Source organism: Sinohyriopsis cumingii, chromosome 2, assembly GCF_028554795.1.
Source record: "Sinohyriopsis cumingii isolate HCF-2022 chromosome 2, ASM2855479v2, whole genome shotgun sequence".
Lineage (NCBI taxonomy): Eukaryota > Metazoa > Mollusca > Bivalvia > Unionida > Unionidae > Sinohyriopsis > Sinohyriopsis cumingii.
The window spans coordinates 9456346-9471458 of record NC_142962.1 but is presented as its reverse complement, the minus strand read 5'-3'; the positions used below and the strand labels follow the sequence as shown (position 1 = coordinate 9471458).

Genomic DNA, 15113 nt, shown 5'->3' with positions numbered 1-15113 from the left:
TAATTCGTACACAGTTCGAGGGAGAAATTGCATGGCTCCTAATGTGATGATACGTCGATGCTATCTGATTTTAATGGAACCCAATGACGTTTAGAACCAATATCTTTCACGATGAAGTATTAAAATAATTTGACTTTTTGCACAGAACGGTGGCATCTGGTCTTTAATGATTCACTTTAAATGCATTGTATCAAGTTAAATCTTTCTCTTCTTTAATTTGATTGCTGAACTTCTAATTTGAATGATGGACATATTTTTCAAAATAAAAGATGAGGGTAAACTAATATTTGCACTAACAGATGACAACATATGGCACAGATCTTGCACAAAGCATTCAAGGAGAAATATTCTAAAAAAATGAATTTGATATACCCATTCTCTTCGCTTAATTATTTCTTTATTTTTTTGTTTTTATTCTGGTCTTGTTTGTTTGTTTGGTTTGGTTTTTGTTTTATTTTGTTTCGGAGTTGTTTTTTTCTCCGTCTTTTTTATTTCTTTTTTTTCTTCCTCGGATCTATTTCTATTTGCCGTTTTGTGTTAGAGTTGTATACGCTTTGCTTACATCTTAGATATCGTGGTATCAGTGGCGCTGCAATGCAAATATGTCTGCGCCCTGCGAAGAATATGAGTGCATTATTTAACTTCGTTATTTTCTCGGTTTTTCTTGCATCTGTCATTAAAGGCATCAACGTAAATATTGCATCCGAGTTGAAAAGTGATCAAGTTGAACGTACGAGGTAAATGTAAATCAAAACATTTTTCCTCAGGGTACCGGTCATGTCTGCCCAGGACCATTCATTGGGGCTCGTATCATTGCTTATGATTTAACTAGCTTACGATTTAACTATCAGCCATGCTATATACATAAATAATCCGAGTTTCCTTAGTCCTACAAGGTAAGACACATCACCCGATATTTTTGTTCTGGGGGTGATGGTTCTTACTGCCTAACTAACGGCGCTGTATAACATGTTGTGATGTCGACTAACAGTGTCATGAAAGTAAAAAAAAAAAAAGTAGGAATATCACATACAACTGGCAACCAATAACGACGCTTTTCTACAAAGTAAAGTTACGTTTTTGTCAGACTTTACTTACCCTGATGTCTTTTCTCTAATAAATTCAAAGTCTCACAAACGAAATGGACCTGTTTTCAAGTTTTGTTGGCCCACATTTCACTTGGCTGGAAAGCGACTAAATCCGGGAATGCTGAAATCGGGCTAAATTGAAATATTATTCTTTAACAACAACAAGTGTGTGAGATATTCCTGAAACTTTGAATACTCATTCCAATGTCAGATGACATTGGAACAGGCTATACAAGGCTGTTATTTGGGTAGAAAGACATAGCACCAAAACAAAAACAACATGTGCTATGTCTTACATTGTAGGACTAGAGTTTCCTCTGACCCTTGTCACACAGTTTTTTATACTTTGACATGTATGTTGGGGTGCAGGTTCAGATTCCGTTCTCTATCGGAAAGTTGGAATTCGCCAACACCATTTGGTGTCAGCATGGGGTAGCCGCTTACTAGCTGGCCTAGCAAAATTGAACAACCTTCCCCCAAGATATACCTAACTAAAGCCAATCACTAATCAAGACCACACTAGTCAATCTGGATCCTGTGGTGATAAAAGGTGCAAAACCTGTAATCATATGATAGAGACCAGGACATTTTCTAACATAGTAACTTGAGAAAAATTAAACATACATTGTCCAAACAAAACATGCATTTATCTCATCACATGTAAGATCTGTAGCCTTCATTATGTTTGAGAAACAGAAAAGCTACACAAAAGTATCAACCTTCATAGATCTGATTGGATGATGACAAAGAAGCTGTACAGAAGCTAGGTCACATAACACATTTCCTCCCCTGGCTACACTTGGGGTGCAGGTTCAGATTCCGTTCTCTATCGGAAAGTTGGAATTCGCCAACACCATTTGGTGTCAGCATGGGGTAGCCGCTTACTAGCTGGCCTAGCAAAATTGAACAACCTTCCCCCAAGATATACCTAACTAAAGCCAATCACTAATCAAGACCACACTAGTCAATCTGGATCCTGTGGTGATAAAAGGTGCAAAACCTGTAATCATATGATAGAGACCAGGACATTTTCTAACATAGTAACTTGAGAAAAATTAAACATACATTGTCCAAACAAAACATGCATTTATCTCATCACATGTAAGATCTGTAGCCTTCATTATGTTTGAGAAACAGAAAAGCTACACAAAAGTATCAACCTTCATAGATCTGATTGGATGACAAAGAAGCTGTACAGAAGCTAGGTCACATAACACATTTCCTCCCCTGGCTACACTTTCAGTGATATAACACTTATTGCAATTGCTCACAACCCCAACTGGAGTCCCCAAACCAGGAAAGAAAAGGATTCTTACTGGATATACCACTTTAGAACATTGAAACCAAGCAGTTAAGCCAAGAAGACTAGATAGAGACAACCATGCACAAATAAAATTACCTTTTGCAGCCGACACATTTTCTTTTAAAAATTTTTCTAAATTTGCTTAATAGCCTATAATGACTACTATAACAATGAAATATCCGGGATATAATTTGCGCTTACATAAATTTACATAAAATAACAGGTGTCATTATGGCTCATCAATTTCTAGGTCAATACAAATATTTTCCAGTATCAGCAACAAGTTGAAATAAACTAGTTGAAACATAATAAAGTTAAAAGGTTGAATTCCTGTAGAAACAGTCATGTAAATTTTTGAAAACATAACCGTTTTTCTGTTTTATTTGTTTGTCTTGTCTGTGTTTTGTATTTGCCTTGAAAAAGACTCGTTAAAGGTTAGTGAGATACTAGTTTTGCACTGCTCGTTGTCAGTTTGTTGCATATATATATATATATATATATAGATATAGATATATATAGATATATATATAGATATACACACACACACACATATGGCAAGTATTGTCAAAAGGCATTTTTGAATATTTATATTTTATTATAGTACTGAGTGCAAATAGACATTTTGAAACAAAAATCGACACGTAGACAATACAAACATTTCTAATATATATGTACATATAGAACACACTAGAACAAACATATACCGTGATCTGCAGGTGTATTATGCTATGGCAGATCTGGGTCTTTGCTGCTTGCAGTTTGACTTGATTTGTAAGCAAGTATATCTTGTTCATAAAACGTCTCTGAACTCTGTGCCCTGTGTTGAGGTATTTTTGCTGTATATTTGTCCATCTTTACATGTCTTTTTCTGTCTCACTATGAATGATATAACATTAGTACTGAGCAAAGAATTCTATGTAAGCTGTGTAAAGCAGTGCTCTTTACAGTGAAACCCCAGATTATAAATGCAGAATGACACTTATGTGTCATACTTTTCTTTCACTTGTTTAAGCACGAATGGTCAGTTCAGCTGGTATTGGCAAATGCAGCATTTATAGCTGATTTGACCTATAATGCAATTTTTCTCCATGAAGGAACGAAGAAACATATCATAGAGCATATGTGCCTCCCCACCAATAATTCGGAATATGTTATTTAGTTGTATGCATATATGTGAGTTAACAATAAGGAAATAAGGTGGGATATAAAATGTGGGAAATAGTTACCACATTTATGGTAGCTTGAGACCACATTTGAATTGTTAACATAAATTCACACCCATTTTAGGTATTGTTAGCTATAACACAAACGGGCATTCTTTTTTTGTCAATCAGTTGCTATGCTTTCACTCACTGTAGAACAGGCAGTTTCTTTGAAGTATGTCGAAGAGGCTTGAGTCTAACTGCAAACTATTGTGCAGTTTGGGCACACCTGACCAGAATATCAAATGGGGGTCACGTTGGGGGGAGAGGGGAATAACGCATTCCACAGGGAGAAACGATGTGTCTTTTGAGAATTTCATGTGTACTGGACCTGAAAAATCCATGAATATTTAGTGAAAATGATGCTTAGATATGCCGCAAAAAACGTACAGATGGTAGGTCCCAATCTGCATGTTTTTTGGATTCAATCTCCCAACTTGGTTTTTGAAAAGATTTATTTTTTGCATGACACGCTAGAATAACTGATTGGTATTAACTAAATTATTCAATGCCTATTTGAATTCTTTTGGAAATCTTTCTATACATTTGAAACTTCAACACTGAAGGGGTATTTTTCTTTGGAACATATTCAGATTTCTTGGAATTATTGGAATTGAAAGGACTTTTAGGAAATAGAAATTCATTCACCAACAGTAAAAGATCAATGAGCAAAATTACCATATATTACTTCCTCTGCCTGGATTCCTGTTTGGTGACACACTCCTTCAAAATATCACAACCAGTTGTAAATGAATTGATGACTTGTGCCTTGATACATATATCACAGAACATCTGCTTTAACTTTTTATCATATCTCAGCCATGGACGCCCAAGTTTGCAGCTGTCATTAAATTTTCGGGAACTTCTGACCCAGTCATCATGAAATGGTGTCGCACTTGAAGCATTACTACCATCACTACATGTAGATGATGTTGGACTGCCTGATATAATATCAGGTTCAGTGACTGTGTTGTCATTTGAATTTGCACTAAATCCAAATGCTGTTAATTTTGTTAACTTACTCTTAAGATGAGACGATGAACATGCAACGTCTAACGTACGGATTATGATGTAACAATGCACTGTAAAGATGGGTTTGTCAATACGAACAAAAGATTTGTTTATGTAACAGATTCCAGTGCATTGTGTATCCAAGTTTGTGGCTTCCTTTCGTGGTCCCTTTGAATGTCTCCACTCCAAATCTATGATTGCATGTACAAATTAAATGGCCAAAAATGTTGTCACCAAAAAAATCGCCAGATGGTATATTTTGTCGCCATTAAGGAAAACAGATCTCAATTTGCGACATTGGCAAAGCCCAGGACAATCACTGAAAGTAGATGCCATGTTTATAGTGCTTTATGTGTTTCATTTCATTATTAACGTACACAAAATGGCATAAAGAATCCATTTGCTTACCTCCTTAGGGGAAATTGTCAGTGATGCAGAGACCAGTTCCTTATCCAAAGAAAGAGTGTAGATCATTTTCTCAAACATCGTTGTTTTGCATTGTGATTATATGTGGAAGTCCTGAATTAATGTGAAGAATTAAATGTATATAATCCAGCTATTTAAATGGTGATTTGTATCAGTTTTGTAATTTGAATGTTTAAGTTGCTCCTGTTTGCAAAACTTGATTGCAATGCCACAATTGACTGTAGTTGTAAAGTATTTGAGGTTGGATTAATCCTATCAAGGACTCAGTTTTTCAAGAAAGAAAGTTTTAGAAAGAAATAATTTAGTATTATTTCAGTGAATTAAAAAGAAAAATAATTCAAAGAAAGATGGAAATATTCATCAAAAAACTGGTAAATGATTACATGAAAATTTAAGTTAAGACCAAGATACTGAATAGAATACAAAATATTCAGTGGTACTCCTTTTTTCCATTTTGTTTCTGGTAAATTAAATAATCAAACATGTATATCATTTTAATGGGGTGAGACTTTGTGACCACATGGAGAATTCTAATTCCATCATTTAATTCCATCATATAAGGATCATAATTAATAATAATTCTCAAATCTGAGATTAAAAAGTTTGCAGAATGGATCACTAATCTCCAGGCCTCACAAATCCATTGGGTCAGCGAAAACATTCCAAGAGTTACATGATTAACTAGCATATATTGTGTTAATGGAGTACCTGCCAAGACCATGCACTTGACAAGGTACATTTTGATTCTGTTGGTATTTCCTTTGCATGTCCCTGAACCCCACTCCTGTCTGTGCACCAATATGTCTGATTCGTGGAGCAGATGGGCTCACTTAGAGTCAGAAGGAGTATTCCTCCAGGGCCATTGATCCCAGGATGGAAGCCTATTACACATAAAACAATATGGACTGTGTTCTTTGGAAGCCTGTTACGCATAAAACAATCTGAACTGTGTTCTTTGGAAGCCTGTTACACATAAAACAATATGGACTGTGTTCTTTGGAAGCCTATTATACATAAAACAATATGTACTGTGGTCTTTGCCCTGAAAGGTCATATAGATCATGCCAATGGGCATTGTATGTATCATGGTCTTCTCATACAACACATTGGTGATTGCATACCTCGTGCTTATCTCAACATGCAAATTGGAGACCTTCAGTGCTCTACAGTTTCTGAAGGGATTACACTTTGAGTTTGTCACATTCCAGCACAGAAAATACCCACACAGGCAGTTTGTCCAGAGCAGAAAAGATAGTCCTAACAGAATGGTCTCTGTATCGATATGGGTAGAGAGTCTATGTTTATTCATTAGGAAGAATCTCTGGTGAACTCATTTGAAGTGAAACTCAGCAACAAAATTCTAGTCATGATTTCCCAGTCACAAACCAGAACCTTTGGCAGTGGACTCCTTCAGCCTGAGGTGGGATTAACTACTAGCATTCTGTTTAAGCATCCCTCCCATCAGGTTTATTCCACTTCACAAGATCATGACATCCATAGCGCAGATTATCCTGTTATCACGTCTGTGACTGCAATAATCTCCTTGATCTTTGGATTGACAGAACCATAACCTCAAAAGTATCCTTGTTACAGCAGTCAGATTTTCCACCTTCATACTTAACTTATCTCATGTGACTCATGTGACTCATGTGACTATATGCTTGATACAGTTTTCGGATGAGGTTACACTACCATGTATTACTTGTCACTTGCTGAAAAATTTCATAAAACCAACAAAAACCATACCAAGTAAGGTTGCTGACTGCATCATTCAGGCCCAACACATTCTGTATCCAAGGCCAATGATGCAAAGTGGAGAATCATTTGTGATTGGCACACTGCAGTTGTCAAAGTTTTGGAACTGGAAGAAATTTTAAAGGTCATGGCTGCTGTGATTCAATGAAAAAAATGGTTTCTGCACAGTAACATTAGTTCTACATCACAGACCAAGCACACCTTTGTTAATATTTTCCTCTTGATGACTGGTAGAAGCCTATCAATTTGGGGGTCAAAGGGTCAGAGGTCAATGTCACTGAGACTGAAAGAAGAACAATTGTTTTGGCACAAATATTTGCTTATTACCTATGTACCTTGATGACAGAGTTTGCAGGGCTTACACTTAAGATATGGAAGAGGCCTATTGATAAGGGGGTCAAATGTTCGTAAATCAAAGTCATCATGGCTAAATTTCTGCATGTTAAGTTTTGTCGAAGAATACGAACCTTGAGCAATTGTCAAAGCTCACTGAGACCCAATCGTAAGTAATCTCTAGATTCATTCATACTCCACTGTTGCCTGGTCAGTAATCTCCAGATTCAACCATACTCCACTGTTGCCTGGTTAATAATCTGCAGATTCATTCATACTCCACTGTTGCCTGGTCAATAATATCCAGATTCATTCATACTCCACTGTTGCCTGGTCAGTAATCTCCAGATTCAACCATACTCCACTGTTGCCTGGTCAATAATCTGCAGATTCATTCATACTCCACTGTTGCCTGGTCTTTGATCTCCAGATTCAACCATACTCCACTGTTGCCTGGTCCATAATCTCCAGATTCAACCATACTCCACTGTTGCCTGGTCAGTAATCTCCAGATTCATTCATGCTCCACTGTTGCCTGGTTAATAATTTCCAGATTCAACCATATTCCACTGTTGCATGGTCCATAATCTCCAGATTCAACCATACTCCACTGTTGCATGGTCAGTAATCTCCAGATTCAACCATACTCCACTGTTGCCTGGTCAGTAATCTGCAGATTCATTCATACTCCACTGTTGCATGGTCAGTAATCTCCAGATTCAACCATACTCCATTGTTGCCTGGTCAATAATTTCCAGATTCAACCATACTCCACTGTTGCTGGTAAATATCCAGATTCATTCATATGCCACTGTTGCCTGGTTAATAATTTCCAGATTCAACCATACTCCACTGTTGCCTGGTCAGTAATCTGCAGATTCAACCATACTCCACTGTTGCCTGGTTAATAATCTGCAGATTCATTCATACTCCACTGTTGCCTGGTCAGTAATCTCCAGATTCAACCATACTCCACTGTTGCCTGGTTAATAATCTCCAGATTCATTCATACTCCACTGTTGCCTGGTTAATAATCTGCAGATTCATTCATACTCCACTGTTGCCTGGTCAGTAATCTCCAGATTCATTCATACTCCACTGTTGCCTGGTAAATAATCTCCAGATTCATTCATACTCCACTGTTGCCTGGTCAGTAATCTCCAGATTCATTCATACTCCACTGTTGCCTGGTCAGTAATCTCCAGATTCATTCATACTCCACTGTTGCCTGGTAAATAATCTCCAGATTCAACCATACTCCACTGTTGCCTGGTCAGTAATCTCCAGATTCATTCATACTCCACTGTTGCCTGGTAAATAATCTCCAGATTCATTCATACTCCACTGTTGCCTGGTCAGTAATCTCCAGATTCATTCATACTCCACTGTTGCCTGGTCAGTAATCTCCAGATTCATTCATACTCCACTGTTGCCTGGTAAATAATCTCCAGATTCATTCATACTCCACTGTTACCTGGTCAGTAATCTCCAGATTCAACCATACTCCACTGTTGCCTGGTTAATAATCTCCAGATTCATTCATACTCCACTGTTGCCTAATGTATATGTCCATGTTCTTGTTAAAATTCATTAGGTTGATTTAATTGCATACTGGTAACATTTCACTTATTGTGTTCTGAAAATGAGAAGAATAGAATCACTAAAATACCCATCATTATGAATAATGCTTCATTTTATATCTCAGCTACAGGCTATGTTTAGTTTTAAAATAAGCTCTTTGTTCAAAAGGGGACTTCTGCCATTGCTACAGGTTTAAATTAATGTGACCCCTGTTTTTGCATTTTATTTTATTTATTTATTAGACTGAATAAAAATGCAGGTAGTTGGCCAGTACATTGTTTACTTTTCTGCAATATAATTTATGCTTGCACCTCTATAATAATCTATAATAATTTATAGGTAACTAATAATTCATGATAATTGGGACTCCAATTTTTTGTCTGGGACTCCAACTTTATCCAGGATTTGAGTCCTGGGCTCCAACTTGTAAAATCCTAGTGAGAACCCTGGGATATCCCCAGTTAACTATCCTGAATGACAAAATTACAGTATTGTGCTGATGTGCCATTAAACCTTAATATATGCATATATACCTTGTCAGTTAATGAATGTACTATGTAAATTAAACTATGAAAAGACATACAAAATATCTTAACATGCCATGGTTTCCATAGCAATACCATGTAATGCTACTGCTTTTAACAAAGGTTCTTGTTTTTTTCTGGGCTTGCATTGATATGCACGATGCTAGAGAAACTGATCGAACTCTGAGCATCGCAGGATGAGAATCATATAACTTCAGATTTTTGACCAATGTCGAGTAGAATGAAATTTTACTAGCCAAGTGAATTGCATTATTTGTTACAGGTTTCATGACAGTTTGATTTTGTTTTTGTGATCATTATAACAAAGTATTAGCTTTACACACAATTTTACTTTTCAGATGTGGCTACCTTTACACACAGTTTTACTTTTCAGATGTGGCTACCATTTCATTCAGCTATGGTCAGCAGAAGTGGCTCACTCGCCCTTTGTAGCTGCACCCCTTTTAACTGATGTTGATGCTGATGGCAGTCTGGACATTGTGGCGGCTCCTGTTAGTGAGACATTGACTGTCCTGCAGGCAGATACAGGGAAGCCACTGCCAGGAACCAGATGGCCAGCCCAAAAACTGGATAGTTCCATCAACTCTAGTCCATTACAGGTCTTTGTCTTGAAGAGTGTCACAGATATGCCTCCCTCTCAATCACTCATGTCCAGATAAGTAATGATCCCAGTTATAATGTGGGGTCAGATGTAGATCCCATTTTGTTAATTTTTAGAAAATACAAAAACAATTAGCCCTCATTTATTGAACTTGAAGAAAATCACAATCAAAACTTGTTAACGAAACTTTGATTTATCACTAATTTTATTGTTGATAATGGTGGGTTTGTGCACAAAGATTTTTAATTGACATATGAAATGCACAACATAATAAGAAATATTATATTTGTATTAAAAAATCTTTTAAAAAATTCTCTGTACACTCTCAGTACTAATTAAATAGTTGATGATTGCTTGATCCATGAAAATGTTAGTAATGATTACTTATATCAGTAAATTAAAAAAATAAATAACAGTTAAATTAATTTTTTTTCGTGTGAAATTCATGTTTAAATTCTCTTAAATATAGTTTAAGAGTAATCCAGGGTTTTCAGTAGATGCGTACCCTTGGGTTTTGATATGTAGATTTTAAAATAACCATTTTGGACATGCAGAAATTTCAACTTGTGTGTCTTTTTGATGCACATTGATTTGGGCTGGAACATCAATCTTAATTACCGGTACTCCTGATTCATTTCCAGCTTAGTTTCTTGCTAAGAGTACACTGTCCATAATAAATTTACTGTAGGAGGCACTGATTTACATCAGCTTCACACTGTCCATAACAAATTTACTGTAGGAGGCACCGTTTGACATCAGCTTGACACTGTCCATGACAAATTTACTGTAGGAGGCACTGATTGACATCAGCTTGACACTGTCCATGACAAATTTACTGTAGGAGGCACTGATTGACATCAGCTTGACACTGTCCATGACAAATTTACTGTAGGAAGTACTGATTTACATCAGCTTGACACTGTCCATGACAAATTTACTGTAGGAGGCACTGATTGACTTCAGCTTGACACTGTCCATGACAAATTTACTGTAGGAGGCACCGATTGACATTAGCTTGACACTGTCCTTGACAAATTTACTGTAGGAGGCACCGATTGACATCAGCTTGACACTATCCATGACAAATTTACGGTAGGAAGCACCGTTTGACATCAGCTTGACACTGTCCATGACAAATTTACTGTAGGAAGCACTGATTGACATCAGCTTGACACTGTCCATGACAAATTTACTGTATTAAGTACTGATTTACATCAGCTTGACACTGTCCATGACAAATTTACTATAGGAGGCACTGATTGACATCAGCTTGACAGTGTCCATGACACATTTACTGTAGGAAGCATTGATTGACATCAGCTTGACACTGTCCATAACAAATTTACTGTAGGAGGCACTGATTGACATCAGCTTGACACTGTCCATGACAAATTTACTGTAGGAGGCACTGATTGACATCAGCTTGACACTGTCCATGACACATTTACTGTAGGAAGTACTGATTTACATCAGCTTGACACTGTCCATAACAAATTTACTGTAGGAGGCACTGATTGACATCAGCTTGACACTGTCCATAACAAATTTACTGTAGGAGGCACCGATTGACATCAGCTTGACACTGTCCATGACAAATTTACTGTAGGAGGCACTGATTGACATCAGCTTGACACTGTCCATAACAAATTTACTGTAGGAGGCACTGATTGACATCAGCTTGACACTGTCCATGACAAATTTACTGTAGGAGGCACCGATTGACATTAGCTTGACACTGTCCTTGACAAATTTACTGTAGGAGGCACCGATTGACATCAGCTTGACACTGTCCATGACAAATTTACTGTAGGAGGCACCAAATGACATCAGCTTGACACTGTCCATGACAAATTTACTGTAGGAGGCACCGATTGACATCAGCTTGACACTGTCCATGACAAATTTACTGTAGGAGGCACCGATTGACATCAGCTTGACACTATCCATGTCAAATTTACTGTAGGAGGCACTGATTGACATCAGCTTGACACTGTCTATGACAAATTTACTGTAGGAAGCACTGATTGACATCAGCTTGACACTGTCCATGACAAATTTACTGTATTAAGTACTGATTTACATCAGCTTGACACTATCCATGACAAATTTACTGTAGGAGGCACTGATTGACATCAACTTGACACTGTCCATGACACAGTTACTGTAGGAAGTACTGATTTACATCAGCTTGACACTGTCCATAACAAATTTACTGTAGGAGGCACTGATTGACATCAGCTTGACTCTGTCCATGACACATTTACTGTAGGAATCATTGATTGACATCAGCTTGACACTGTCCATGACAAATGTACTGTAGGAGGCACCGATTGACATCAGCTTGACACTGTCCATGACAAATGTACTGTAGGAGGCACTGATTGACATCAGCTTGACACTGTCCATGACAAATTTACTGTAGGAGGCACTGATTGACATCAGCTTGACACTGTCCATGACACATTTACTGTAGGAAGTACTGATTTACATCAGCTTGACACTGTCCATGACAAATTTACTGTAGGAGGCACTGATTGACATCAGCTTGACACTGTCCATGACACATTTACTGTAGGAAGTACTGATTTACATCAGCTTGACACTGTCCATAACAAATTTACTGTAGGAGGCACTGATTTACATCAGCTTGACACTGTCCATGACAAATTTACTGTAGGAGGCACCGATTGACATCAGCTTGACACTATCCATGACAAATTTACTGTAGGAAGCACCGTTTGACATCAGCTTGACACTGTCCATGACAAATTTACTGTAGGAAGTACTGATTTACATCAGCTTGACACAGTCCATGACAAATTTACTGTAGCAGGCACCGATTGACATCAGCTTTACACTGTCCATGACAAATTTACTGTAGGAGGCACCGATCGACATCAGCTTGACACTGTCCATGACAAATTTACTGTAGGAGGCACTGATTGACATCAACTTGACACTGTCCATGACACATTTACTGTAGGAATCATTGATTGAAATCAGCTTGACACTGTCCATGACAAATTTACTGTAGGAGGCACCGATTGACATCAGCTTGACACTATCCATGACAAATTTACTGTAGGAAGCACCGTTTGACATCAGCTTGACACTGTCCATGACAAATTTACTGTAGGAAGTACTGATTTACATCAGCTTGACACTGTCCATGACAAATTTACTGTAGCAGGCACCGATTGACATCAGCTTCACACTGTCCATGACAAATTTACTGTAGGAGGCACCGATCGACATCAGCTTGACACTGTCCATGACAAATTTACTGTAGGAAGCACTGATTGACATCAACTTGACACTGTCCATGACACATTTACTGTAGGAATCATTGATTGAAATCAGCTTGATACTGTCCATGACAAATTTACTGTAGGAGGCACCGATCGACATCAGCTTGACACTGTCCATGACAAATTTACTGTAGGAGGCACCGATTGACATCAGCTTGACACTATCCATGACAAATTTACGGTAGGAAGCACCGTTTGACATCAGCTTGACACTGTCCATGACAAATTTACTGTAGGAAGCACTGATTGACATCAGCTTGACACTGTCCATGACAAATTTACTGTATTAAGTACTGATTTACATCAGCTTGACACTGTCCATGACAAATTTACTGTAGGAGGCACTGATTGACATCAGCTTGACAGTGTCCATGACACATTTACTGTAGGAAGCATTGATTGACATCAGCTTGACACTGTCCATAACAAATTTACTGTAGGAGGCACTGATTGACATCAGCTTGACACTGTCCATGACAAATTTACTGTAGGAGGCACTGATTGACATCAGCTTGACACTGTCCATGACACATTTACTGTAGGAAGTACTGATTTACATCAGCTTGACACTGTCCATAACAAATTTACTGTAGGAGGCACTGATTGACATCAGCTTGACACTGTCCATAACAAATTTACTGTAGGAGGCACCGATTGACATCAGCTTGGCACTGTCCATGACAAATTTACTGTAGGAGGCACTGATTGACATCAGCTTGACACTGTCCATGACAAATTTACTGTAGCAGGCACCGATTGACATCAGCTTCACACTGTCCATGACAAATTTACTGTAGGAGGCACCGATCGACATCAGCTTGACACTGTCCATGACAAATTTACTGTAGGAGGCACTGATTGACATCAACTTGACACTGTCCATGACACATTTACTGTAGGAATCATTGATTGAAATCAGCTTGACACTGTCCATGACAAATTTACTGTAGGAGGTACCGATCGACATCAGCTTGACACTGTCCATGACAAATTTACTGTAGGAGGCACCGATTGACATCAGCTTGACACTATCCATGACAAATTTACGGTAGGAAGCACCGTTTGACATCAGCTTGACACTGTCCATGACAAATTTACTGTAGGAAGCACTGATTGACATCAGCTTGACACTGTCCATGACAAATTTACTGTATTAAGTACTGATTTACATCAGCTTGACACTGTCCATGACAAATTTACTGTAGGAGGCACTGATTGACATCAGCTTGACAGTGTCCATGACACATTTACTGTAGGAAGCATTGATTGACATCAGCTTGACACTGTCCATAACAAATTTACTGTAGGAGGCACTGATTGACATCAGCTTGACACTGTCCATGACAAATTTACTGTAGGAGGCACTGATTGACATCAGCTTGACACTGTCCATGACACATTTACTGTAGGAAGTACTGATTTACATCAGCTTGACACTGTCCATAACAAATTTACTGTAGGAGGCACTGATTGACATCAGCTTGACACTGTCCATAACAAATTTACTGTAGGAGGCACCGATTGACATCAGCTTGACACTGTCCATGACAAATTTACTGTAGGAGGCACTGATTGACATCAGCTTGACACTGTCCATGACAAATTTACTGTAGGAGGCACTGATTGACATCAGCTTGACACTGTCCATAACAAATTTACTGTAGGAGGCACCGATTGACATCAGCTTGACACTGTCCATGACAAATTTACTGTAGGAGGCGCTGATTGACATCAGCTTGACACTGTCCATGACAAATTTACTGTAGGAGGCACTGATTGACATCAGCTTGACACTGTCCATGACAAATTTACTGTAGGAGGCACTGATTGACATCAGCTTGACACTGTCCATGACACATTTACTGTAGGAAGTACTGATTTACATCAGCTTGACACTGTCCATAACAAATTTACTGTAGGAGGCACTGATTGACATCAGCTTGACACTGTCCATAACAAA

General features: G+C 38.1%; 1 protein-coding gene across 1 annotated transcript in view; it reads left to right on the top strand.

Annotated features, from left to right (window-relative positions):
* Positions 1-566: 566 nt before the first annotated feature.
* Positions 567-15113, top strand: part of LOC149804321 (uncharacterized) — a 90586-nt gene continuing 76039 nt past the window's right edge. Inside the window, exons 1-2 of the mRNA XM_089938773.1 lie at positions 567-737; positions 9618-9843. Coding sequence (XP_089794899.1) covers positions 595-737; positions 9618-9843 — 369 coding nt within the window. The 5' untranslated portion in view covers positions 567-594. The remainder of the gene's footprint in view (positions 738-9617; positions 9844-15113) is intronic.